Raw genomic sequence first — 27,906 nt, forward strand, 5'->3', positions numbered from 1 at the left:
TTTGAAATCCCACATTTTTCCCCTGACCATTACTAATCCATGCATCTAAAAACTGCAAATCAAGTGACTTGCTCGAGTCCCCCGAAGCATATAAATGATACTCATTATCGCCTTAAAATAGCCCAATGTTGACAATCTGCCCACACAGACCGCAAGATAAATTTAGAATACAGTAACATGTACACACATGGAATTGGAAAATAACGCAACGAGAAAGTTAAAAATATACGTAAACAATGTGACCATGGTCGGCAAATACAGTATTCTAGTGTCCCCCGCCCCCTCCCCCCCCCCCATAAAAAAACACACACATCAAATTGTGTCTTTTGTTTTCGCCTCAGCTACTGGTTACATACCAACCAAAAGTAAACCTTCAGATCTGATTTTTGTTAACCATGGAATTAGATTAGTATAGTCGAGGTTTTACAAGGAGATGTTTTGAATCTGTGGTTTCTATTGGTAAAACGCAAATTTAATTTCAAAATAAGACAATTACAAGTTAGTTAGTCATAATACATTTAAAGCAAATCAATATTTAGTTCATGTAATAATAAAACATTGATGAAGACATTAATAAGCATAATTTGGACTGTGTTTTGAAAATGTGGATATCTTTGTGGATATCTCCATATGAAATCACAGACACCGGGAATCTCCCGCGGCCTGTTCCACCCTTTCATGTACAATTTCATTACAAAAAGCAAATTTTGATAGCCCCAAAAAGCATAATCCTTGAGATTTAATACATAATACTATAGATTTGATAATTATTTTCAATATAATTATTTACATTTTATTTTGATTACATTGCACTTTTACGAGATAGAGTTGATGGCAATAATTAGCTGAAAATTACCAATTACTTACATGGGCATTGGCCAAAACAAGTGGAGCATGTCTACGCCCCCCCCCCCCACCCTAAAAAAAAAACCTTTTGGTGATCATTTAAATTTCGAACGTAAAACGGTATGCATGGCTCTTTTGCATACCCAAATATGTTTTTGCATACCCATAAATATATTTTCATGGTTTACAAATTAACTAAAAGCATACTTTGTATGTACATTGTACAAGCAACCTGGAGGATCAATAAACTAAAGTCAAGGTTTAACAGACAACAGACAACAGTTACGATTTGCTGCTGTTCTTTTTGAACGAGGCCTATTGGTTGTAATTTAGAATACTGACGGTATACATGCATCCATTCAACCTCTTTAGTTCCAACTAACTCTCAGGGGCCAACATCATGAAACCCGTAAGCGCATATTTGCCGCTAACAGAGAAGCTCATAGCACGGTTTTGATAAAAAAACAGCGTACCGTATTGTAATTATTAAGCAAGCAACAAACCGCCAATTTGGCGGTTTTTGTAAGCAGATAATTGACGCACCCTAGTTTCGTTGGTCGGGTTAACACTTTTGCTTGTGTATATTTTTCTGTAACATATTTACATTGTTATCTCACCCTCTTATTTTATTTCATTTGTAATATGTTTAAATGTTTTTGGTTTTCTTTGTTATTCAGCGTTTGTGTTGCAAGGACTGTTTTTTACTAAACCATTTTATCTATCTAAATGTATATATCTCTCTCTACATTAGGGGAGATGGCCTCAGGTTTTGATCCAGAACAGACCTCCGTCAGAGGCATACCAAACCAAAAAACGAAAAGGGAAGCAAAGAATTAGGGGAAGGCATCCAGTTGGAAATTTAAAACTGTTGGAAGATGTTCCGAAAGGAAAAAGTAAAATTGGAACAAATTAAAATGGCTTTGGTATAAATGAATAAAAACAATGAATTTACTCTATAACTTGTGTTGTTCCCAAAATAAGTCGATTTCATTCAAGGTATGTCAGTTAGTCACATAAGATTTTTTGAGATATGTCGGACACAATCCCTCTACACTATCAGGTTCAGGTAAATTTGCTGGTATACAACAAAACCAGTGCGCTCCTATAGTGTCCACCATATCTCAAATAGGCTTATTGAGTTGTCCTCAAATAGTGTTCTGTGCTGTGACTTTTCCTGAGATTATAGCATTGGTGACAGATCCTTTTTTCATCGGCTGCCCACAAACTATGGAATGAACTGCCATCTGACATTCAACACTCTCAATTCATTCATATTTTCAAGTGAAAAGTGAAGACTTTTCTTTTCAATAATACTTGTATGTCATTGTGTCTGTATGTAGATTTTTTTGTATGTTAATTTGTCAGTACTTTTTATCTAATGTTTTTTAAACTTCTTGATGGAATGCGTGGCTGGTAATTTTTTGTGGAAATGGCAAAATATACATCTCTAATTTTTTGAATTATTGCTGCATAAAATCAGCTTGGAATGCGTGGCTGGTAATTTTTTGTGGTAATGGCAAAATATACATCTCTAATTTTTTGAATTATTGCTGCATAAAATCAGCTTTATATGAAACTGCCAGAGCCTCGAAACCACATCCTATTGGATCCAGTTTCTTATACTAAGGTGCAGCAGCCATCAAAAAAACATTTCTCCGATTCAATCCAAGTTTAACCAAATCAGGTGGTCAACCTTGCTGAAGTGCAAGTGGTGAAACTGCAGGACTCCCACTCACAATGTCGTGGGTTCCAATCTAGCAAGGCTTATTGCTGATTTCACAATGGCTAGAGTAAATATTATGTTCATCTGTGTATTTACTGAATCACAATTTCTTGATTTGTGCACTTAATAGTCATAGACGCTAAGCCATTGTTGTCTGTGAGAGATTTGCGGTTGCCAGCTTGGCGTTGGCGTCCCCTTGTGGATAGCTTTGAGATCCCTTGTTGGGATGATCATCTGAACAAACAAAGTGCAAAATAAGAATAGCGATCAGTATTGATGATTGTATATTTGCAGTTAGCTAAGGTCGTGTTTGAAATGGCGACTATTGCTACAACTATGGCTAGATTGCGCACGTCTGCCTATTCTTTAACACCGACAGCTGCACTGATCTAGCCGTAGCTGTAGCCGAAGTTGCCAATTTTTGAATCGTTCTAAGATTTTTACTGAGCGCTAACAATTCATCCTTGGCAGCGAATTAGGTGACCAGCCATTGCTGTATAATTGACACTAGTTTGATTGGTGCTTGGGGACCAATGACTCTGCTTACCAAGGCCCTTACCATAAGTGAAAAATCTGCACTTAGGGAAGCATATAGATCGGTGACTTACATTAAGGGTATGCCACAGGAAAGCAAGGATGCTTTGAGTGTGTGTGCGTACATCACATCACTAAGCATTCTTTGCTTCCTCAGCTAGCACAGGAATTAGGCGCTTACACTGTACACAGAAAGCAATAACCGTAAGCGCAGAATTCTGTGGTAAGCAGAGCTATGACAGGCCTTGAATTACACAGAGGCCACGGACGGGAGGCAATTTCATAGAGCTGCTTAAGCACGAAATTCTGCTTAAGCAAAAAAATCCATGCTTTGTAAAATTAGATTACCGGCCAAGAATCCACTCAATTGTTATGCTAAGTAAACAACAGCTAAATACCAGTCACAACAAAGAATATGGCATGAAATTTTGGCCTGTAACATGTGTAAAATAAGCAAGCTACTTTCATGCTTAACCAAATTTTTTGCTTAAGCAGCTCTATGAAATTGGCCCCTGGTCTTGGCCTTAGTGCCCTTTTAAAAGTCTCCCATAGACTTTATGATTTTCCAATACAAGTGCCCTTCTCAAACTGGCCTTGCCCTTTCAGAGATGATATACCAGCAGCCGATTTCACGAAATGCTAGGATTAATCCTATCTTGAGTTAGGACGAGTAACCCGTCCTAACTTAGGATGGGTTCAATGCGTCCTACGCCTTTGGATACGGAATTTAAATCGTCCTAAGTCCTAAGATTAATCCTAAGTTGGGAAGAGTTTGGTGAAATCGACGGCAAGCCTGATGAAATCAGCCCCAGTAATTGATATCAGCTTACAAGCCTGATGAAATTGAATGCAGGTGTTGATTCATGGTATGGCCATCATATCCAGTAGGGCATTGATCTTGACGTCTAACCACTGAGTCTGCTTCGGTCTGAGGTTCAACACCCAGTGTTTGGGTAGCTTCTTATAGCCGCAATGGCAGCCCAATACAGCTCCGGCTACACCCACATTACTTGGACTATCCCTTCCAAACATCACTAGCTTCGTTATCGACTCTCTTTGGTAAAAAAGGAGAAGAAAAAATAAGGCAGATTAATAGGATTGTATAGCCTCGAAGACTGTATTCATAAAACAAATTTGAATATTTATATTATAGTATTTTATTATACTTTCAAATATTATTGTTATATTACTATATCATTTTGGTAATGAAACTATCAAGTGACTTAAAACTGACTAGAACTTCAACCATTAGGCCTGAGATACCTGTTTATTGTTATTTTATTAATAACTTGACAAACACAGTAATTGTATTGGTGCCTAATTAACATAGAAGTAAAACAACCAAACTCAGGATGAGAGAAAAATCAAGGGTCTTGGGTTCCAATCACTCATTGGGATTGGAACCCAAGACCTTTGAAACTCCGGGCAGATGCTCTACCAACTGAGCTATGAGGCACAGCGGTATACTCCCTCAGGTTTTCCCTAAGAACCACATGTTTTTCTTCTCAGTGCTGCATGATGCGCAACTATTATTTGTTTGATCTACCAAAAAAGCACTTAAAAATACAGGATTAACAAAACAATACAGCGAGGACAATAATGCAATGGCACATGCCTGGAATAAAAAAAGGTTAACTCATTAAAATAGAGAAAATGGAAATAGCTCACCAACCAAAATGACCAATGGTATGATTGCAAACAAATAGTTAATGGCCTGAGGTTTTGTTTGTTTGTTTAGATGATCTTCCCATCAAGGGAACTCGGCAAATTCCCACAAAGGGATATAAACACCAAACTGGCAACAACCAATCTCTCTCACAAACATTGGTTTAACGTCTATGATTATGAGTTGCACAAATCAAGAAATTGTGATTCAGTAACTAGACGACAATAATTATTCTTGTCATTGTGAAATCAGCGGTTAGCTGGGGGATTCGAACCCACAGTCTTGACAACAAGAAGAGTCTTTCTGAAAGGCTGAAAAAAGGAGTCAAAAAAGTGTGACTCAAAATTGTTTTATCTTTGATGCCACTGGCTACATCAAAATACAGAAATAAAACATAAGAATGACATGAATACAACATACAGAAATACAAGTATAGATATGAATACAAAGAATACACAATTCTGGATAGGTTAAAATGCTACAGAGAAAATATTTATAGAATTATTGCAGTACATATAAAAAATCAAAATTTGATTTCAGCAATATGATATTAAGTTAAAATACACTTAACATACAATGCAAGTTAGTGGCATCTCGGTTAACTTGTCCACCCCTTATGATGGAAAATGGCGGTTTAAGATGCGTGAGGAAAACCCAAACAAGGGAAACCCCAACATGCAAGGCTCTGGTATGGGATTCCCCAACCAGGATCAAAAAAAAGGCACGGAAAAAAACACCAACCAAAATTTTAAAAATGCACATCACCATGAACAATATTAAAAAATAACAGAACAACCTTTACAGTCACGTCCTTTTCTCTGAGTTGTTTAAAAACAACTCTCTCTCCCTCTGTCGTTAATCCGACATGGATTTATTATTAATTTATCCATTAAAAGTCGCTGATACATCTGTAATTTATCACTCTCCTTTTTCGGGGGGTGACACGATATGATTAGTTATTCATTAAATCATTAATAATAATATGTGGAACTTATACAGCGCATATTACTGTGGAGTCTGTTAGGAAAAAATGAAGAAAAAAAACCTCAATAATCCTTGGTCAATGGGCATACTTGACCCCTTCCTAGAAATTCACTAAACTCCCTGGTTACAAAACAACCCTACGCAATTTGTATGAAGAGCAAACAAGTATCAAACACACTCGACTCATCACATCCTGTAAAAATACCTATTTGTACTCCTGGGCATAGGGAAGCAAACAGCAGCTTGATTTAATGCCCGGGATACAATCACAATGAATGACATAATGGGGAATCAAACATCCACACTCAACTTGATTAAAGATTAAAGGCATATAATTTTCCCAATGACCTGCAGATGATTTCGTGAAACGGTAGGATTAATCCCATCTTAAAATAGGACGAGTAATTTGTCCTAACTTAGGAGGGGTTCAATGCGTCCTATCGTCTATGGATACGGAGCTTAAATAGTCCCAAGTCCTAAGATTAATCCTAAGTTTGGAAGAGTTTGGTGAAATGGACGGCAGGGCACTAATTTAAAGTGCATTGACAACAAGTTACTATTATATGTACCCACCTGAAGGAGAGTCCAGATTGAAGGGCGATCATTGCAGCTGATAATGGTTTGAAGGTGTAGCTAAACTTGTTGGGGTGTAGCTTAGACCAACTGAAAGTTAATTAATTTAATTTTAATAATACAGCATCTTATATAGCGCAATTTAAAAAAAAATTATAATTGCGCTTCACAAAAAAACAAAAAAACAACAAAAGCAATTATAACACACTAGAATAAATAAGTTTTGAGATTGCATTTGTTCCATTTAAAAACAGAATTAAGTTGTGACATGAATTAATCCTTAAGCGTTGCTATTATTGGGCTTGTCATGGTTTTGCAACTTAGTTCATCAATTTGGTTTACATGTCTACAAACATTACTGAAGTTGTCATTAAACTGATATAATCAGTTAATGTTGTCATTGCAGAAACTTTTACTTTGGAATAAGAGGGGATAACTTTGGAGAAACAGTTGAAGACTTGCCTACATGTATGTTGGGGTTGTCCCATAGTGGTGTAGAGTACGGGTATCAACAACTTGTTGTTGTTAAAACGATTAATATTTTAAGTAGGATTTGAAACTTTGCATGGTGGAGATAAGATATAGAAGAGTTTGCGGTAACACTATTTTAATGCAAAGTTAACGTGTTACTGAGTTAAAATTAACTAATTTTTCACATTTGAACAAAGAAAAATTTACAAGTTAACGTGCCAGTGCTGAACTGGCTCAGTTACTGAGCTTTCTAGCCCTATGTTGGCAGTTTCCCTATTTTGTCAATATCTTTGTTCAACCCCAAATCATTTAGAATTTACCCAGTCAGTTTCCCAAGTGGTTTACAATATATGACATAATTGTGTTTTTTATAAAACGGTAAAATGCTTTTTGAGTTTTATCACCTTTCGAAGTCATTCAAGTTGCAGAAGTCGTCAAAGTCTTGTAGATGGGAGGGCTCTTTCAGGAACATCCTCCCCGCTTCGGTTGCCATGGAAACAATGGACTTGAGAAACGATGCCTCGGGAGATGTGCAGAGACTTTGGTTATTTTGGAGAAGCAAGGCGATCAGGACGGAGAGGACTACACAGCTTGCTTGACACCTTGTTTAGTAAGATACAGAAAAACAAAGAATGGAATTTATTTTTCCATGGAGCTACATATATAGAACTCAACAAATATTGTTTTATTTTATTTGCTGCTATTGCAGTCTTTGTGTTATCATCGTCACAAGGAGTTTCCTTACATGAGACTGGATTACAAACAACAAAATTGACGGGCAATACTGGTTGATTTTAAAACTTGTTGATAGTTTAAGGCACTTTACACAATTGGTACTTACTAAAAAAATATTTAAGTATATATTTTAGTATAACAACATACTTGGTACCTCAACGGAGAGCTGTTGATAGTACAAAACATTAGGAGAAACGACTCCCTCTGAAGTAAAATAGTTTTTGAAAAAAAGAAGTTATTTTTCACTAAAATACCTGAATCCGAGAAAGACTTCATGCCTGAAGCCCTTTCTCAAGCATCTGAAAGCACACACATTTGTGCAGTTAGGTTGTTTTTCTTTCATTATTTTCTTGTTTCAAAGACCAAGTGAGCCACAATTTTCCCGTATTGGTTATTATATGCATGTTTGAATTCAGCATGTGAGGATACTGGTCTTTAACAAATTAACAAATGTGTCAGTGCCTTTAGGAAGAATGATAAATAACCCTGTTCGAGCGCATCAATTTATTGGCACAAAATGAAGAATAAAAAAAAATAAAAAAAATGACCACGATTTTAACTACAAAAAGCAAAAACAAAATTCTACAGAACTATGATTTTGTTTCAATGCATAAATTTCTCGCATCCTTTTTAAAATGACGAAAAAAAACCCTCCAAAACCATTTGAGTATGCTTTCACAACTAAACGAAAACAAAACTTGTAGCAGGAAATATGTTTAATAGGATGTATTTATTCCAGGTGGGTGCATGCAATTTTATAAGCACTTTTTCTCCACGGTTCATCTTCCGACAATAAGTTTTTAACTGCAAACTCAAACCAAAGGTTAATACACAATTAGTTGCCCAGCTTACACAGGCATATCATAGCGCTGGTAAAATTAGTATGCATAATGTCACTCTACAATGGTTAGATAGACTGAATGATATTTAAATTTAATAAATAATAACTATGACCGGTAAATAATAAGATTAAGTTTGACAAAACCACTCATGTTGAGACTGCAGGAAAACAACATTTGACTACGCCTGCAACAAACAACACCAATAACAGCATGCAATCCTGTTAAAGGCAGTGGATACTATTGGTAATTACTCAAAATAATTGTTAGCATAAAAACTTACTTGGTAATGAGCATGGAGAGCTGTTGATAGTATAAAACATTGTGAGAAACAGCTCCCTCTGAAGTAACATAGTTTTTGAGGAAGAGGTAATTTCTCACTCAAATAATAAACCTTCTTTTATGGATCTGCTGAAAGCACACAAAGTGTGCAACAAGGGTGTGTTTCTTTCATTATTCTCTTGCAACTTCGATGACAAATTGAGCCCAAATTTTTCCAGGTTTGTTATTTTACGCATACATGTTTGGATACACCAAGTGAGAATACTGGGCCCAATTTCATGGCTCTGCTTACTGTCGAATTCTGCGCTTACGATCGCAATTCCCCGCTTACGTGCAAGCGCCGAATTTCTGCGCTAGCCTTGTAAGCGTAGAATGCCTAGTAACGTGAAGTACGCACGCGCAGCAGCCCAAATTCGCCGCTAACCCTTGAAATACACTTGCCGTAAGCACAGAATTCCCTGCTTCCGTAAGCGCTGATTTTGCTTACGGTAAGCAAAGCCATGAAATTGGGCCCTGGGGCCAATTTCATAGAGCTGCTTAAGCAAAAAATTTGCTTAAGCACGAAAATAGCTCGCTTATTTTACACATGTTCTGGCCAAAATTTCATGCCATATACATTGCTTGTGACTGGTATTTAGCTGTTGTTTACTTAGCATAACAATTGAGTGGAGTCTTGGCCGGTAATCTGGTTTTACTAAGCAAGGTTTTTTTTGCTTAAGCAAAATTTTGCGCTTAAGCAGCTCTATGAAATTGGGCCCTGGTCTTTGACAATTACCAAACATGTCCAGTGCCTTGAATGCTACAGACATGACAGAGAGCCCTTTTCATAACTTAATAAGACAGCTTTTCAAAATCATATCTTCTCAATTTGTAATTCTGAAGCTTCATACCGGACGGCCATAAGTGAGCTACAGTTAAATAGCCTCAGAGCAATGAATAATTTCCATGCATTTATAATTGTGCAGAGGGAAAAAATTGGATGACAAGTACAAATCTGAAGCTGGATTTAAGTCAACAAGCTATCTGTATTCAAATGGACAAATATTGCACCATATTATTCTTCTCCCATCCTCGTCTGTCTGTAACATTTAGCAAAAACCATTTAAATGATAATAAACCACACTGATTGCCTTCCTATGGTCTTGTCACAAATTTACATTATGGATTGTGTAGAAATTTCCAGTTAAAGGAACACGTAGCCTTGGATCGGTCGAGTTGGTCTTTGAAAAGCGTTTAAACCATTTGTTATAAAATGCATATGGTTAGAAAGATGTTTTAAAAGTAGAATACAATGATCAACACAAATAAGCCTCGAAATTGCGTGGTTTTCCTTTTATTTTGCAAAATAACACAGTCGGCAATTTATGGGAGTCAAAAATTTTACTCCCATAAATGGCCGACAGTGTTAGTCGGCGAGGTAAAAGGAAAACCGCGCAATTTCGAGTGATACTTGTGTGGATCATTATATTCTACTTTTAAAATATCTCTCTTATCATATGCATTTTATAACAAACGGTTGCAAACGCTTTTCAAAGACCAACTCGACCGATCCAAGGCAACGTGTTCCTTTAAAAAAGGTTGCCTCATCAGTTATGAAGAGAGCGGCAAAGAAATGAACAAAACAGTCAGGTATAAGATGCTATCAGTGAAGGATAACGCATTTATGGACGACTGCAATTATTAATAGCAGCTCAGACGGATTAAGTTTTGATGGTTCGATTAAAACAATGTATATTACAATGCACATGTCTGTGTATCATACATAAATGTACATTACAATTTGTAAGACTTGTTGATCGTGCAAAGAAAACGTTAGGGTAAACGGAAGGGGTTAAAAATACCATGGAGATATCACATCCCTGCCTTGACATTCTTAAAGCATCATCCTCAAGCAGTAGGTCTCATGTAGTGCACACAAAATAACCGTGTACACTTGGGGTTTGCCCTAGCTTTTCTGGCAGTTAGTCTAGACGAGATTGCAAAAAGGGCTCTAGTTTTATAAAGGAGGTGAGCGGCATTTTTTAGTAAAAGTTGGTAACGTATTTGGGGGTGCTGATTCCGAAAATGATGGATACCAAGGCTAATTTTAAGTCATTGTCCCTGTAAAATCTTATTTAAAACAACACAGAAAAACCTAGTAATGACAGTACTTCATGCAGAAAACGCCAGGTTCTGCAGTAGTTCTATATAGGTGTTGTCAGGATTCCATACAAGACAGGTATCCTGTTAGTCAGGTATCCGGTTCAGAGTTTTGAGTGTAATTCATACATTCACAACATGCATTTATCTTACACTTAAAGCCATTGGACCCTTTTGGTAAACAGTGTTGTCCAAGGCCCACACTTTGTGTACCACAACTTCTATATCAAATAACAAACCTGTGAAAATTTAGGCTCAATCGGTCATCGGAGTCGGGAGAAAACAACGGAAAAACCCACCCTTGTTTCCGCGCGTTTCGCCGTGTCATGACATGTGTTTAATATAAATCCGTAATTCTCGTTAACGAGAATTTATATTGTTTTGCTGTTTTCTCAAAAAGTAAAGCATTTCATGGAATAATATTTCAAGAGAAGTCTTTCACCATTGCCTTCTGTAAACCCTGTAAGTTATTTGTAAATCTGTGAACTTTTTTTTTTTTCTGAACCGAAAGGGAAGGTACATGTTTGGTAATTGTCAAAGACCAGTGTTTCACTTGGTGTATCCCATCATACCCATAAACTAACAAGCCTGTGAAAATTTGGGCTCAATTGGTCATCGAATTTGCGAGGAAATGATGACAAAGAACACCCTTGTTAGACGAATTTGTGTGCTTTCAGATAAGAAGAAAAGACTTCTAGCTAGAAGCCTTTTATTATTTTAGTGAGAAATTACCTCTTTCTCAAAAACTAAGTTACTTCAGAGGGAGTCATTTCCCACAATGTTTTATACTACCAACAGCTCTCCAATGCTCGTTACCAAGTCAGTTTTTAAGTTATTATTTGTTTTGAGTAACTACCAAATGTGTACCTTCCCTTTAACAGCAAGAGGTACGTTACCAAATTTAACTTAAAAATGCCGCTCAAAGTTTTTTTAATTTTTAAATCTGGTCTAGACTACAGTGGCTGCTCAGTGTGCCACATCACCTTGTATACCCTTAATAAGGTGCTACGTATATCAGTCTCATTTAACTCAAAACAAAATTTTCAAAAACCTGTCTTCAAAATGATTCTCTTTGATCAAGTTCCTTGAGTATCTTATTAGTACATGCACTGTATAAGACTTCAGAACTGTAATGTGTAGCACTGGACTTAAAGCCATTATACACTTTTGGAACAGAAAAAAAAAAAAAAAAGTTCACAGATTTACAAATAACTAACAGGGTTTACAGAAGGTAATGGAAAAATACTTCTCTTGAAATATTATTCCATGAAATGCTTTACTTTTTGAGAAAACATTAAAACAATTATCAATTCTCGATATCGAGAATTACGGATTTATAGTAAACACATAGTAAAAACGTGCGGAAACAAGGGTGGGTTTTCCTGTTATTTTCTCCCAACTCCGATGACCGATTGAGCCTAAATTTTCACAGGTTTGTTATTTTATATATAAGTTGTGATACACAAAGTGTGGGCCTTGGACAACAATGTTTACCAAAAGTGTCCACTGGCTTTAATATTTCATTACACAATGAGTTAAGTGAAATTAAGGTTGAGTTAGACACAAAGTTATGTACTGGTCGCTAAGCAGGATATTCTGCAAATAACATTTAAACAATCAATTTACAAGTGGATGAACAACAAAGTACCGTAGATATAGAAATGTGTGACTTTTTGTCTCACTAGGTGGCAGCAGATAACCTGCCATTGATTTCACCAAACTTTTCCTAACTTAGGGTTAATCTAAGGACTAAGGACGAGTTAAGTTCTGTGTCCGAAGGCGTATGACAAATTGAACCCATCCTAAGTTAGGATGGGTTACTCATCCTAACTCGAGATAGGATTAATCATAGTGTTTCGTGAAAACGGCTGCATGTACCCATTCTTCCCTGACATCAGTGAATGCTCAGAACTTAATGATCAAGTGAGGTTTGCAGAGACACCATGAACATAGTCTCTCTTTATAAGTCGTGGTGGTTTTGAGAAGAACTGGTGGTTTAAAGGCAGTGGACACTATTGGTAATTACTCAAAATAATCAAAACCTTACTTGGTGAGGAGTAATGGGGAGCTGTTAATGGTATAAAACATTGTGAGAAACGGCTCCCTCTGAAGTGCCATAGTTTTCGAGAAGGAAGTAATTTTCCATGAATTTGATTTCAAGACCTCAGATTTAGAACTTGATGTCTCAAAATCAACCATCTAAACGCACACAACTTCGTGTGACAAGGGTTATTTTTCTTTCATTATCTCGCAACTTCGATGACCGATTGAGCTCAAATTTTCACAGGTTTGTTATTTTATGCATATGTTGAGATACACCAACTGTGCAGGCTAGTCTTTGACAATTACCAATAGTGTCCACTGCCTTTAACAACTCAACATTTTGATTGAAACTTCGCATGGTGGGATCAAATACAGTCAATTGAGGTTTGCCAAGACACCAGTACAATAATCTCTCTTTATGGGTTTTTGAGAAGAAGTGGTGTGTTTGACAACTCAACACTTCGATAAGTGCGGTAAGCCTAGCCGCCAGTTAACTTCATTGTCAGTACTTATAAGCCTCTAGCTACCAGGCAATCTCAGTAGGCTAGTTGGTAAGACCCTGCTCCAGAATAACAAGGGTCGAATCCCACCCGAGTAATATGCCTGTGATATTTTTTCACAGGACTCAGGGAAGTACTAAGTATATACAGTGATAGCACACATTGGTGTATGGGTAAAAACCAAAATTAATATTCTTTATCCCCAATGCAAATTTAACATCTATTCTATAAGTACTTGTTTTTGTTTTTCTTTTGAGGCGCTGTGTTAATTGTAGAGCACCATAGAAACGTTTACTATTATTATTATTATTATCATTAGGGCAGGCAGGTTGGCTCAGTGTTTTTTTTTTCCCCCTGCCTTTCAACTGTATGGACCACAGGTTTCAGCCCAGACCAGTCCCTTAAATGTTGATTAGGTTTGTCAGTCCCTACCTAGCATAGTGGGTTTTTCCTTAGGGGGGGGGGGGGGGGGTTTCTTCCCATCATCTGAAACTTCTTACAAAAAGTTGGTGTGATGTTTCCATTGGGATGCTTTGCTGAATAATAATTCAGATTCAGATTCAGATCATGCAGCAACAGAGTACAGCATTCTCCTGCAGACGATCACAGCATACTGATTTGAAACATTGCTCAGCGTTTTGAAAAGTATACCCTGCTCGTCTTCAGGAGAATCACAAGGACCACACCGACTGTTTTCAGAGCCAACGCTCCCTCAAAAGAGATCTTACACATGGTTGTACCCGGAAGTTTGACTTTTTAGTATTTATAGTAATTTCTTATTAATTTTCACACCATACAAAGCTTCAAACACCAAGGCCCAATTTCATAGAGCTGCTTAGCACAAAAATTTGCTAAGCATGACATTTCTTCCTTGAAAACAGGATTACCAACCAAACTTCCATTTGTTGCATATTGCTTGTTACTGGTGTTCAGCTGTTGTTTGCTTATGCTGAAAATCACATGGAAATTTGGTTGGTTATCCTGCTTTCTATCAAGGAAGAAATTTCATGCTAAGCAAATTTTGTGCTTAGCAGCTCTATGACATTGGGCCCAGATCAATCTGTTGTAACCACAGGCACAGACTCACCTTGGGTCAAAGTGCGTTGCCCTGCAAATCCTGGTTGTATTGTTGGCGACCTCCTTCAGGTTATGGAATTGTGGGACACCCAAAATGGCTGCCCGCACCACTGCAGCGTTGTCTGCAAGATGATCGCATGACTCTACGTCAAGATGATCATGTGATCTATCCCATAATCCTTGGGAGACTCCATGCGGGTCGCTGCTGAATTTTGCATTGGAGAGCACCTGGAGGTTAGAGGAAAAAATAAATGTTGGAGTTTATATCAAGGCACTGGACACCTTTGGTAATCGTCAAAGACCAGTCTTCTCACTTGGTGTATGCCAACGATCGCATAAAATAACAAGTCTGGGAAAATTTTGACTCAAATTGGTAATCTAAGTTGCAAGAGAATAATGAAAGATAAAACAGCCTTGTTGCAAAAATTTGTGTGCTTGCAGATGCCTAATAAAAAGATTCAGGCCCGAAGTCTTTGAATATTTGAGTGAGAAAACCACACGTTACTTCAGAGGGAGCCGTTAATCACAAAGTTCTGTATAACCTGTATAATGGCTACTCCCGGGCCCCCAGGGAAAACACCCTTAGGACCAGCTCTTAGGACCTTTAAATCAACACAACTTTCTCACGATTCACATTCACGGATGTACGTGCATCTAAACCACTCTAACATATACAGAGTAATCCACTTAATCAGTAGGAGAAGTTAACATTCCATGCCAATACCAGGCACTTCCTGGTACAACTCCCAAAGCTGGCTTCAATCGCAGGCCTGGGATATCATCTTTGAGAGGTTAAAAGCCTTTTCATTTTGCAAATGGCACTTTAACCGGAAAATCTTTAAGTGTATGGGAAAATTTTGAAGGGGCATTAAAGACCAGCCGTCGATTTCACAAAGAGTCAGGACTCGTCTTATCTCGAGGTTAGGACGAGTAACTCGTCCTAACTTAGGATTAATCTTAAGGTCTGCATGCTACAGTGCAGGGTTGGGACTCGTCTTAAGTTCTAAGATCAGTCTTAAGTTAGGAAGAGTTTTGTGAAATCGACGGCTGGGTCAACAGAGGCTATGGCCACATGGGATCTGTGTAATGCCAGGCATGCAGATGAGAATAATTAGTTGTATATGTATAGGAGAAGCACCATCAATAGACTCACTCAAGATTATACTAGGCTAGACAATCCAAATGACGACTTTCATAAGGGGAGGTAATTTTGTCTACTTGCCACATCACACCTGCAACTTATACCCCATGTAGATCCTGTGAGGAGTTTGTTGCAGTACTTGACAGATACAGACACAGATACGTGGCTTTAAACAGGGAAATTGATCTTTTACACTGAACAAGTTCTACTCATGAGTTTCAGTTAAAGAGTGATGACATATGAATAAGTTTTGTGGCTTTACAGGGTGTAACTGTGCTTATCATGAATCCATGCTGTCATTAATAATACTCTACAAGTATTATTAAGAAAACCTTTCAAATAATACATAATTAGGGCCTATTAAATGAAAGTACATGTAGTTATAAACCATCACATAGATTTTGAAAAACAACAGTCACATTGATATTTCAGTCTGATGTTTTTGAATTCTGATACAATTTAATTATTTTTGAGACCTGCCTGATTTTGACATCACATTCGGTCCGTCACACTTTGTCTGAAACAAGTCACTTTGCAAAATTGGAAATCATCTATTGTGCATTGTACTCCGGATTCATGAACTATATCCAAATATTACTACTAAACTTCTCACTAACTTAATAAAAACCTTCAATCAAATTATCAAGTGTTCACTTTGAGAAACCTAGTTGAAAACACTTTAAAATTTGGAAGGAAACATTAACATTATCTTCAGTTTTGTTTAGGTCAAGGCCCGCTTTTTAAAGTATCTCCGTCATGTATTACTGTGTTCCTTTTTCTGCTTGTTAGGCTTTTTATAGTTGTTCAGTGATTTGTATGATCTTTTGTGCTGTTTTTAATTTTTTTTATTGCCTTTTCTTGCTTTAATATTTTCCTGGCTGTTCTGGGATTTGGGAGACAATATGCCTTTTGGCAACAGTAACATTTTTAACTGTTGCTCTCCTGGGCATCCCACTGTTGTTTATCTTAAGTTTTTAATATATTTTTAATGTGTGTACATGTACTTGTGAATGTTTTGCCTGAATAAATATTATTATTATTATTATTACTCCTATAGTAGGTTTGTGTCAATGATTATGTTCATGTATGTATATACATGTATGTTACACACGGTGAAAGGGGGTGTTTTTCGTTTCAATATATTCCATTTTGACAGAATTTATATTAGCACCGAGCTGGCGACGGACCAGACGGAGGCAGTCTTGCTGTCTGTCTGAACGAATCTAAATAAAATAAAAACCTACCACGCACCTTCAGCTCGTATTCATTCTCTTGTGCATTACAGTTCATATATATACAAACCGTCTGGAGACCCTGTGCATCTCAAACAAGTCTTTATCCCCGATGCAAATTTCCATCTACCAAAAATTTGATCTTATAATCTTTTGGTGAAATTCGATGAATAAATGAAAAAGTAAGCCACTAGTTAACCTTGATTAACCTTGGAACGGGGTGAAAATAACAATGTTTGTATTTTATGTTTGATATGAGAGCATGTTGGTTGGGGGGGGGGAAGAAGTAGTTCATAATCCCTTCCTAATACACCCATCTCCACTAAAAGCTGTTCCATCAAATATTGAGTACATTAGTGGATTAAGTATTGTTTGTTTTCAAGTTCGAATAACTAAAAAGGATTTTTGGGTTCTACTCCCTCATTCTATTTGTTGATTGCTTAACCTTGAGATTTGATATTATTACCATCTCTAGTCACGTTACCCATGGGTGAAACTTTTAAAATAACATTAAAATAGTCAAGTCGTGGTGGTTGCTAAAATGATTCAGGTTTCCACAATCAAATACTGCTCTCGTGAGATCACTGATCTCAGGCGAACTGCTGGCTGTCGACAAGGACCATAGTCAGGAGAGCAGTAGTCTCGCAGGGGCCAGCTTAAGACTTAAGACGAAACAAACATTGACTTTGCAAGAATGAAACAATTCCAGCTTGACATATATGTAAATTCTGGTGAACGAGGGCGCTATTCATACTCAACAGAGACCAGAGCAGAAAGAAACAAAGATAAACCAGGCCTGATGCTTCACATGGGGGCAACTGTCTCCTTTGCTTCTGTGTTTCTGATCAGCAGAGTATGGGTTCGAATCCCCAGCCGTGACACTTGTGTCCTTAATCTAGACACATAACCATTGCTTCGTTCTTCGGATGGGACATAAAGCCGTTGGTCCCATGTGTTGTGTAACGCATGTAAAAGAACCCAGTGCACTTATCAAAAAGAGAAGTGGTTCGCCCCGGTATTCCTGGATGTGGCTGCTGTATGTGCCGTAGCACCTTGTAAACCCTTCGAAGGTGCTAAATAATTGGGTCTCAGGATTCAACACTGCAATAGCATATCTTTCTGAAAGTTTGTACATACTCAGCGCCTGAGTACCGTGTTTGGTAGATACGTGCGCTATATAACACTTTGATATTATTTTTTCTTGGTGCCCTTTGAACTGTTCCAATAAAAATTAACATTTTCCTCACAGAGGCGACCTTACAAGCAGTGGACACTATTGGTAATTACTCAAAATAATTATTAGCATAAAATCTTTCTTGGTGACGAGTGATGGGGAGAGGTTGATGGTATGAAACATCGTGAGAAACAGCTCGCTCTGAAGTGCCATAGTTTTTGAGAAAGAAGTAACTTTCTACAAATTTGATTTTGAGACCTCAGATGGGGTGTTTTTTTCTTTGATTATTATCTCGCAAGTTTGAGGACCGATTGAGCTCAAATTTTCACAGTTTTTTTTTATGTATACGTTAAAATACACCAACTGTGAAGGCTAGTTTTTGACAATTACCAATAGTGTCCACTGCCTTTAACAGAAGAGAAAATGCCTTGGTGCCCTACTGCCCTTGCCCTTTTAAAAAAGAGGCATCAGACCAGCCTGATCCTGTTTAGTTCTTACTCACTACATCTTGTTTAGCTTCAATCTTAGAAATAATTGAGCTGTAATAACTAGCGGGAAAGTCCCACTAGTTGAGTTAATTTTAAAGGCACTGGAAACATTTGAAAGACCAGTATTCTCACTTGGTGTATCCCAACATAAATAACAAATCTGTGAAAATTTGGGTTCAATTGGTCATCGAAGTTGCAAGAAAATAATGAAAGAAAAAAAAAGCTTGTCCCACAACGTTGTGCACTTTCAGATGCCTATTCATTGGATTCAAATTTTTGCGGTGAGAACATTTCCATCTTTCCCAAACACTGTTACTTCAGAGGGAGTTGTTCTTTCTCACGATGTTTGATACCACCAACAGCTATATGTTTTGACTTATTACCAAAAGTGTCCAGTGCACTTTAAATAAGACGGTCAGTGCACCTAATAATTTAGACATGCAAAGTATTATGTACAGACAGTAGTCCTAATACCATTTCATCCCTGGCCTCTGCATAATGCACTGTCGACGACACGACTGTCCTGATATTGGGTTACACAATGACTACAAAAGTACCCCATTAGGCCTACTGATAATAAGATTCAATACAAAGCACAGCAGGCCAGGGGCTCTGAGAGCAAAACTGCTACTTTTTATGTAGAAATAAAAAGATCTCTGAATCAAGGTGCATTTATCAAGCCAAGTTACAGTGACTCAGTGAGAACTTACTGGAACTGCAGGATATTATGTAAAAAGCAATACTTTCCTGAATATGATGTTTTGTGTATACTTTGCAGACTTTATAAGATTGCGTTGGCTCAAATCCCAACCGAGTATTATGGCCGTCAGGAAAGTCCAGCGGTGTATGGGTGAAATCAAATTAATATTCTTTATCCCTGATGCAAAAATAACAAGCAAATCCTTGTGGTACCTGCTGCTATTCCTGCGAATATAGGGGACTTTACTGGCCTCTATATAGCTATCGACAAGATAGGTGGTATAGTCGTGTGACATCTACTCTAGAATAGCAAAGGTCATGGGTTTGAATCCCACAATATTAATATAATATGCCTGTGGATCTTTCCACAGGACTCAGGAAAGTACCCGCCGCGCATAAAGTGCTATACACACATCGGTAAAAGGGTACAAATAATGTTCTTTATCCCGATGCAAATAAACACGCATGCCACTCAGCTGTTTTTCAGCATCAAATATCAGCATTTAAAATCTCCTGTTCAAGATTTTGATTGCATTTTGCCTTTCCTGTTTTACTGTTCACACAAGAAGCAGAGTATAATCGGCAGTGTTGTAGCTATTTAGACCAACTTTAGCGGTGGGCTATAAATCCAATTTAGTTTACCAAGGGCGAGTGTTTCAACAAAATTATTCATGTTTAGCTATGGGGCCATCATTGCTGTTGTGCAATCTGGGGAAAATCTGTGCTGGGCAGCACCCAGTGTCATGTATATTGGTCAAAGTGCTGGGCGAAATTTGTTAGCTCTGGGCAGGCCCGCCCAGCACCGCCCACCGTGGCTACAACACTGATAACTGTTGCAAACCTGTGGAGGCAAACATTTTCTACCCACCTTAGCGACAGTATTGCTGAAGCCGGTAATCCCCTGCTTGTCTCCTAACTCTGGAAAGCCATGCTGGGTCCAATGTTGAAGCCGTTTTGCAAAATCCAACTCGTCAACGACCCCTGCCCAGTGGAGTATAGAGTCCAACACCAAAACCTGAACAAATGGAAAAACCGGTGGAGTTAAAGGTACAGTGTATATGACATCTTGGTTTTATGCTGGAGTAAATTCAATCCCATCAACTTGTTCTCAGAAAACCTGTATCAACCTTCAAAAATATAATAACATAATATTCAATTCAATTCAATTCAATATACATTTAATTCCAAAAAACATTTCCACAATATTATAGTAATACATACAGGTATATATAAATGATAGAAAAAAAAAATACACTGGCGGAAAACGCGTGAAGGCAAGGCCCAAAATAAGCCAGGTTACAAGGTAGCTTGTAGCGGCTTGCCTTTACATAACAAAATAGATGAAGTCTTATAAAGCGCACGTATCTACCAACCAAGCTACTCACAGCGCTTACAGAAAAAGTGGTTATTTAAGTTATGAATTCTGATACCAAATATGTAGCATTTTATAAGGGTTTACAAGGTCACATAGGTACTACGGCGCATACAGCAGCCACAGCCAGGAACACAGGGGCGCCACCTTCTCTTTTTGATAAGTGCACTGTTTTTTTTTTACATGCGTTACACAACACATGGGACCAACGGCTTTACGTCCCATCCGAAGGACGAAGTGTCTTGCTTTAAGGACACAAGTGTCACCGTTTGGGATTCGAACCCACACGCTGCTGATCAGAAACACCGGAGTTTGAATTTGGTGCTCTTTACCGCTTGGCCACGACACTTCCACTTCCATATAATAACATGGCATGTCCTGGTCAAGCGGTCTACTCCACCGGACCCAAGCTCTGGTGTTGTCAGCAGCAGAGTGAAGGTTCGATACCTGGACCCAATTTCATGGATCTGCTTAAGCACAGAAATAAGCTAAGCAAAACAAAATTATGCAAACCGAATAACGTTACCAGACAGAAAAACCAGATCACACGTACAGTTTTGGACCGGTGCCCTGCTCATTATTGCTAACCAGGGATTTTTTAAGCAGTATTTTCTGCTTAGGCAGCTCTATGAAATTGTGCTCAGGTTATGACACATGTACCCTTGAGCAAGGCACTTAACCATAATTGCTCCCTTAAAAGTTGGGAAGGTACTGCATTCAAACAATCTTTTTTAACAACTAACCATTTGATCAAATGCCGTTGTCCAATCTCCCTTCTCCCACTGCAACCTGTACTTATCGATGATGATGTCTTGGTAGGAAAGAGCGCCCTCGTCGTAATGAAAGCAGCATTCGTCTGCGCTCATCTGAGCTGTACTGAGGCCGAGGGCGTCACCGATAGCTGCTCCATACAACAAACCTGGACGAGAAAAGAAGACACGATTGGAAATTTGTAATTCGAAATTTGTAATTTGAAATTTGTAATTTGTAAAAAACTAAAGGAGTCAATTGTCGGAATACCCTTACTCGCTACAGTGAACGAGCCTTCTCTGTTTGTTCCCCAAAACTTTGGAACAATCTCCCTGTTATCATCTGCAATTCCCCCGACAGTGAACACGTTCAAAACTAGACTCAAAAATTACCAATTGAACTCATGATTGCTCTTTTTTCCATTTTTCTTCTATTGTTTTTTTGTAAAGCGCTTAGAAACACTATGTATAAAGTGCTATATAGATTTTGTACATTATTATTATTATTTATACCATTACAAATAAACAAGCCAAAACAGGCTGAAATTTTCCATGAAACTTTTGATTGTAAACTTAAATTCCAAAAAGTATCTTATTAGATATTGACGACTTCCTTCCTGATAAATAACATCAGACATGGGTTCAAATTAGCATTGAAAGAAAACATGCCGATGTGAGTTGAACAATTTAAACAACTCAACTTTAAACTCCTTTATCCAAGTTTCATTCTCTCACATTTCTTTGTGTTTCTACTTTCACAACTTTTGAACCAAAGTGGTAACAACATGGGGGTCTTTACAGCACTAAAGCATGGATAAAATGAATAAATGAATGAATGAAATAGTAAACATGTCCTGAGTCCACAAACAATTTTTTACTTGATAGCATCACATTAATTGAATGGAATAAATATTGAAAACCAATCCATTGTAAATGCTGTGTAGACCCACATGTAGGGCCTATCTACTAGGTTTTTTTTCTTCTTGCTATTACTGGAATGCAAGTTGATCAACCATTTGAAACTTCATTGCACATGTACAGGTTGTGTATGGTGACGTAACTGTGGACAGAAATGCACCAACCAAATGGTATCAAATGGTATTGGGAGTGTCGTGGCCAAGCGGTTAAGAGCGCCGAATTCAAACTCTGGTGTTTCTGATCAGCAGAGTGTGGGTTCGAATCCCCAGCCGTGACACTTGTGTCCTTAAGCAAGACACATAACCATTGCTTCGTCCTTCGGATGGGACGTAAAGCCGTTGGTCCCATGTGTTGTGTAAACGCATGTAAAAGAACCCAGTGCACTTATCGAAAAGAGAAGGGGTTCGCCCCGGTGTTCCTGGCTGGATTGGCAGCATATTGCACCATAGCACCTTGTAAACTATTACATGGTTCTTAAGGATTAGGTCTTATATCTCAAAATTCACCCCACTCCTTGCAGTAATAATACCTGGCGCTTTGTATACTTCGGCGAAAGGCGCGTTATAAATACGGTTATTATTATTGCAAGTGTATGAACCAAAAATTCAAAACCATATTGGATGATATTAAAGGCACTGGATACTTTTGCAATAACGAGCAATGGAGAGCTGTTGATTGTAAAAACATTGTGAGAAACAGCTACCTGTGAAAAAAAGTTTTAGAGAAAGAGGTACTTCCTCACTCAAATATTTAAAGACCTCAGGCCTGAAGCCTTTTAATTTGCATCATTCTTAAAGCACACCAATTTGTGCAATACATTTTTTTTTTTTTTTTCCTTATTCTCTTGCAAATTACATGACCAATTGAGTCGAAATTTTCAAAGATTTGTTATTTTTATGCATATGTTGGGACACACCAAGTGAGAATACTGGTCTTGTACAATATCAAAGGTGTCCAGTGCCTTAAAATAGTAAGACAGTGGGAGGGAAAAAGCATGGTTTTCATCTTTCCTCACCAACAATCTTGTCTTTAAGTTCATCAGCCTCGAGTGTTGTTGCATCCAATGGAGGTCTTAAGGGCGTTCGTATTCTACTGGTTGTATTCGTTGTTTCTGTTTGCTGCTGAAGGTACTGTGCTCTTGCTGAGTGGGGGTTGGAGACGGCGGACTGTAAAACATCACCTGCAATGTTAAGAGCAATAGGTTAGTGACTAATAAAGACAACGGACACTATTGGTAATTGTCAAGACCAGTCTTCTCACTTGGTATATCTCAACATATGCATAAAATAACAAACCTGTGAACATTTGGTCGTCGAATTTGCAAGATAATAATGGAAGAAAAAACAACCTTGTCACACGAAGTTGTGTGCTTTCGAATGCTTGATTTTAAGACCTCAAACTCTAATTCTGAGGTCTCAAAATCAAATTTGTGGAAATTATTTCTTTCTCAAAACCTACGTTACTTTAGAGGGGGACAGTTCTCACATTGTTTATACCTATACTATCAACAGCTCTCCATTACTTGTTACCAAGTAAGGTTTTATGCTAATAATTATTTTGAGTACATACCAATAGTGTCCACTGCCTTTAACATGGGCAGTATTGAAAATTAAAAAATTATTAGTAAATTTTATCAATATTATCGCATTGTGACCAAAGGGTCAAATTGTCAAAGTCTAATTGGACAACAATTAAACAATATTTATAAAATGGAAACTACCCAGTAAACTGGTAAAAGGGAGCTTATTTAAGTAGATGGAGAGGTTGAAAGGAAAATTCTAACACACTTGATTGAGGTGATTTGAGGAGGACCAAGAAAAGATGGACCAGATACGGCATCTTACACACCTCTTGCTCTCTTGAAGATGTTTCCATGTTCGGTTGCTTCCGGTGTGAAACCATTTCTACATTGTTTCTTTAAGAATCTCAAGATGGCGTCTGATCCTTCATTGCATATCGACTGCAGTGGAACGACACATCGATTATTCACCGCTAAGATCACTCTCAGACTCCCCGACTGACCGAAGGAAGGCGGTATGACAGTCAGAAAGTTATCGCCGACGTTCAGCTTCGTTAACGACTCCATGTTCCCCATTGTCTCCGGTAGCATCTCCAGTGCATTATGGGATACATCCAGCCTCTGCAGCTTTACAAGATGCACAAATGACTCTGGTAGCGTCTGCAATTGGTTGTGGTGTATGAGCAGTGTCTTGAGATGGAAGAGCAGGGCAAAGCTTTCCGGGAGGGCGACAAGGCGATTGTGGCTGAGGTTCAGATGGGACAGATGGGGGACACGCATGGGAAGCTCGGCTGGTAACCTATAGAGCAGATTGAAGGAGGCATCTAAGTGCTCATAAAGAGAGATGGAATCCACCAACTCCCAGGGAAGCTCGGTCAGGGCACCAGGTATGTCATCATTGCCATCCACATGCTACGGAAAAGAAAAACAAAACAAACCAAACTACTTCAATATGAAGATAACTTTTAAACTTTAATCAAATAATAATCCACACAGGAAACTGACTGGGTTAAATTTAAATGATTGTGGGTTGAACGAATTCAAGTGTTTGAGATTCGATATAGCAAGCGCATTGCTATAGCCACTTTGGAAATCGGTTCAACAGAGGCACTTAGCCCTACCACTTTGGTACATGTAGCACATGAGTGGTTTTCCAACCACTATCTTACGATCCCCAGGAAAAATATGTGCATTTCAAATGTTGCTTGCTTTTTACTCTCAAGTAATACACCAATCCGGGTGCGGAGTCTCCAGTGCCTAGATTATGCACAAAGACACCGCAGTTGTTTAATTTTGTCAATAGAGGGCGTTTCCAATTTTGTTTTGTCAGAATTGGTATGTAGGCAAATAGCTAAGGAGAGAAATAAGTGAGAGCTGCAATTTCTGAGAACACACCTTCTGGTATTGCTTCTGTGTAATCTTCCTGGTCAGCTTGAGTTGCCTCCTCTCATCTGGTCGGACAGGAGGAAGGTCGTGAGTCTCCACATTTCCCATGATGCTCCACATACACTGTCACAAATTGTTCTTCCCGCTTGCATTGCTTGTAGAAAATATCAAATTATGGAATTATAGCAGCAGGACTAAAAAACTAAATGCTCACGTTCGTGATGATGACTGAAACTCTCTGGAAAATAAAATGACAGAAAGTAAAGTTACAGGACTGGTAATTATGAGATGAAAACGGTTAGATCAGTTTCATTCTAGGGCTGTAGGGTGTCAACCTGAAAACACTACTTACAAGTTAGGCCAAAAAAATAAAAAATAAAACAGGTGATCGTCCCCTCTCTCACGTTTTTTTTTCTGTGTATTTCTCATTAAACTTACTAATATTTAAGAACTTGTAATGCATTTAAAAGTAAGTGGTGACTTTAAAGTAAAGAATTGGTGGCCAGTTTGAAATTAAAACGCTTGGCAGCACCCCAGACGATCAACTGGTATTTTTTTTTTTTAGGCCTTACTATACAGATTTACACATGGTTGTACCCGGAATAGCCACTTCTCTGTATAAAATGTGCCCTATATTAAAGATCTGTTGAAACATGAACTGTTTTCCTTTCATAATACAAAACCATGACAGACGGATTTTGTTGAATGAATCCGACATGACTTCTTCCATATGGAGCTACTCCAGCTGCTGGGTGTGCAGGGAAAGGTTTAAACTGGGTACAACAAAAGAGGACGCAACAGGGTCCCCCAGTTTGCAGTTAGTTGGAATGCTTGTACGAAAGCAATGAGAGCTGTTGCCTTACAGTGAGTTAGAGTACAAAAAAAGGAACAATCAAGAGGTCCCTGATTGCAGGTATTACAAACTTACAGTGTGTTTATATGGGGGGAGGGGGGAGGGGGGGGAGGGGGTCAGTCCACCCCCATGGAGAATGTATGTTGCCAAATTGTCACGACTCGGGCACGATTATGACTAGAGCCTTTTGTGTAGTGGCAATTGAGTCGGCAGTGCTCAATTATACAAAAGTAGAACTATAGTGCTAGTGGATTTCCGACACTTTGTACCTTTGCCACTTCGAACCCTTGACACTTCGTACCTTTGGGACATTTCGTACCAAAGCCAAACTGGTCACTTTATACCGTAGGCATGGTACAAGGTGACTATCGGCTGAGTCACGTCGTACCTTCAACCGAGTCACTTGGTACCTTCATAATGTGTATTCTTTTAAACAGTTAAAGGGAAGGTACACGTTTGGTAATTACTCAAAACAAATATAACTTTAAAACTGACTTGGTAACGAGCATTGGAGAGCTGTTGATAGTATCAAACATTGTGGGAAACGACTCCCTCTGAAGTAACGTTGTTTTTGAGAAAGAGGAAATTTCTCACTTAAATAATAAAAGACTTCTAGCTAGAAGTCTTTTATTCTTATTTATAGTTTATATTTTCTCGCAACTTCGATGACTGATTGAGCTCAAATTTTCACAGGTGTGTTATTTTATGGCTATGATGGGATACACCAAGTGAGAAGACTGGTCTTTGACAATTACCAAAAGTGTACCTTCCCTTTAATAAGTTAAAATGTTCGTTGAGATACAAACTAAATGATACTTAATGAATTGTAACTTTTTGATTAATTATGTGAATGTCCATCTTCTGCCCATATTTTTTGCTAATGTTTTAAAGTCAAACAATCAAGCAATTGTCAAAATGGCTACTTGGTCCCAACAAAATAATAATAATTTGTTTAATTTGTTTTTATTTCAAAATCATCTGATCACAAAATAATCATAAATGATGCAGAAATCCCGATTTAGTACAAGGTACGAAGTGTCTTGTAAGAATGTACGGAGTGTCTTGTAAAAAGGTACAAAGTTTCCAAGGTAAGACAGTACAAAGTGTCCAAAGTCAATTGTGTCCAGACTCCAGGGTTCGCAGTGGCAACAAAAGTACGAAGTGTCCTGACACCATGCTAGTTAACTTATGGCATGAATAGTAGTACCATACCGTCAATGCATGGAGCAATAAACTTGCTCCATAGTACGGTACTCCATCCACTCTGAGAGTGAGTGCTGGTGCCAGAGTCACAACAGTTAGTTTGGGTCTAGGCCTGGGGGTGTGGTGGGCACTGACTCGAGAGGAGTCGATTCAGGGGTTCGTTAGCTAAACCGCCTGCACGCCTGCTGAGGAGGCTGCAACACGAGCCGTTCAGTTCAGCATGGTTCAGCATACGATACGTGGCAGTCTAGAAATGTAGTTTGTGTTTAATTTACTTAACTATATTAAATAATAACAATAAAGATTGAAGACCTGCATACGTGTTATCATGATGATTTCATGATTTCGTCTACCAGATATTTTACAGTGTTAGTGTATGCTGTGATGGGAGCTTCGGATGGGGTGTTCGAGAATGCCTGATGGTTCAAAAGAGTGATAAGAAATTCATGAGCACCACCAAAAACTTCGCTTTCACTATTTTTATTCCTAAAATTTAAAAGTTTCCTAAACCAGTTGTTTCGCTGCTGTCAGCTCCTCCGGACGGAACAAAATTTCAAGCTTTCCTCTGTCAATCCGGTACATACGTTCTAGTTAAGTAACTATGAAAAATGTTGGCGTCAACGTACCTTTTCGTCGTGTAAATTATGACATTTCCATGTTGTTTTGTTGGTGTTCGCACAGTCTGCACATTGCACTCTCAAGCTCCAGCAGGCAACAAAACGCAAGGTTTAGCAGGGTGGCTAGAGCGCCCTCTGTTGTT

The 27,906-nt window shown here is 38.2% G+C and overlaps 1 protein-coding gene across 2 annotated transcripts; it reads right to left on the reverse strand.

Annotated features, from left to right (window-relative positions):
- Positions 1-304: 304 nt before the first annotated feature.
- On the reverse strand, positions 305-27,853 carry LOC139933919 (uncharacterized). Of its 2 annotated transcripts, XM_071928153.1 has the most exons (11): positions 27,773-27,853; positions 25,100-25,328; positions 24,034-24,616; positions 23,201-23,365; positions 21,262-21,437; positions 20,015-20,161; positions 14,423-14,640; positions 7,202-7,399; positions 6,327-6,416; positions 3,934-4,157; positions 305-2,803 (listed from the first exon to the last, which is right to left on the reverse strand). In XM_071928153.1, the coding sequence occupies exons 2-10, from the start codon at positions 25,208-25,210 to the stop codon at positions 3,965-3,967; spliced, it is 1,881 nt and encodes a 626-aa protein (XP_071784254.1). In that variant the 5' UTR covers positions 25,211-25,328; positions 27,773-27,853; the 3' UTR covers positions 305-2,803; positions 3,934-3,964. The 2 variants fall into 2 exon arrangements, with proteins under 2 accessions (XP_071784254.1, XP_071784253.1); XM_071928152.1 differs by having other exon boundaries at positions 305-4,157.
- Between the last annotated feature and the right edge of the window lie 53 nt (positions 27,854-27,906).

Source organism: Asterias amurensis, chromosome 2, assembly GCF_032118995.1.
Source record: "Asterias amurensis chromosome 2, ASM3211899v1".
NCBI lineage: Eukaryota > Metazoa > Echinodermata > Asteroidea > Forcipulatida > Asteriidae > Asterias > Asterias amurensis.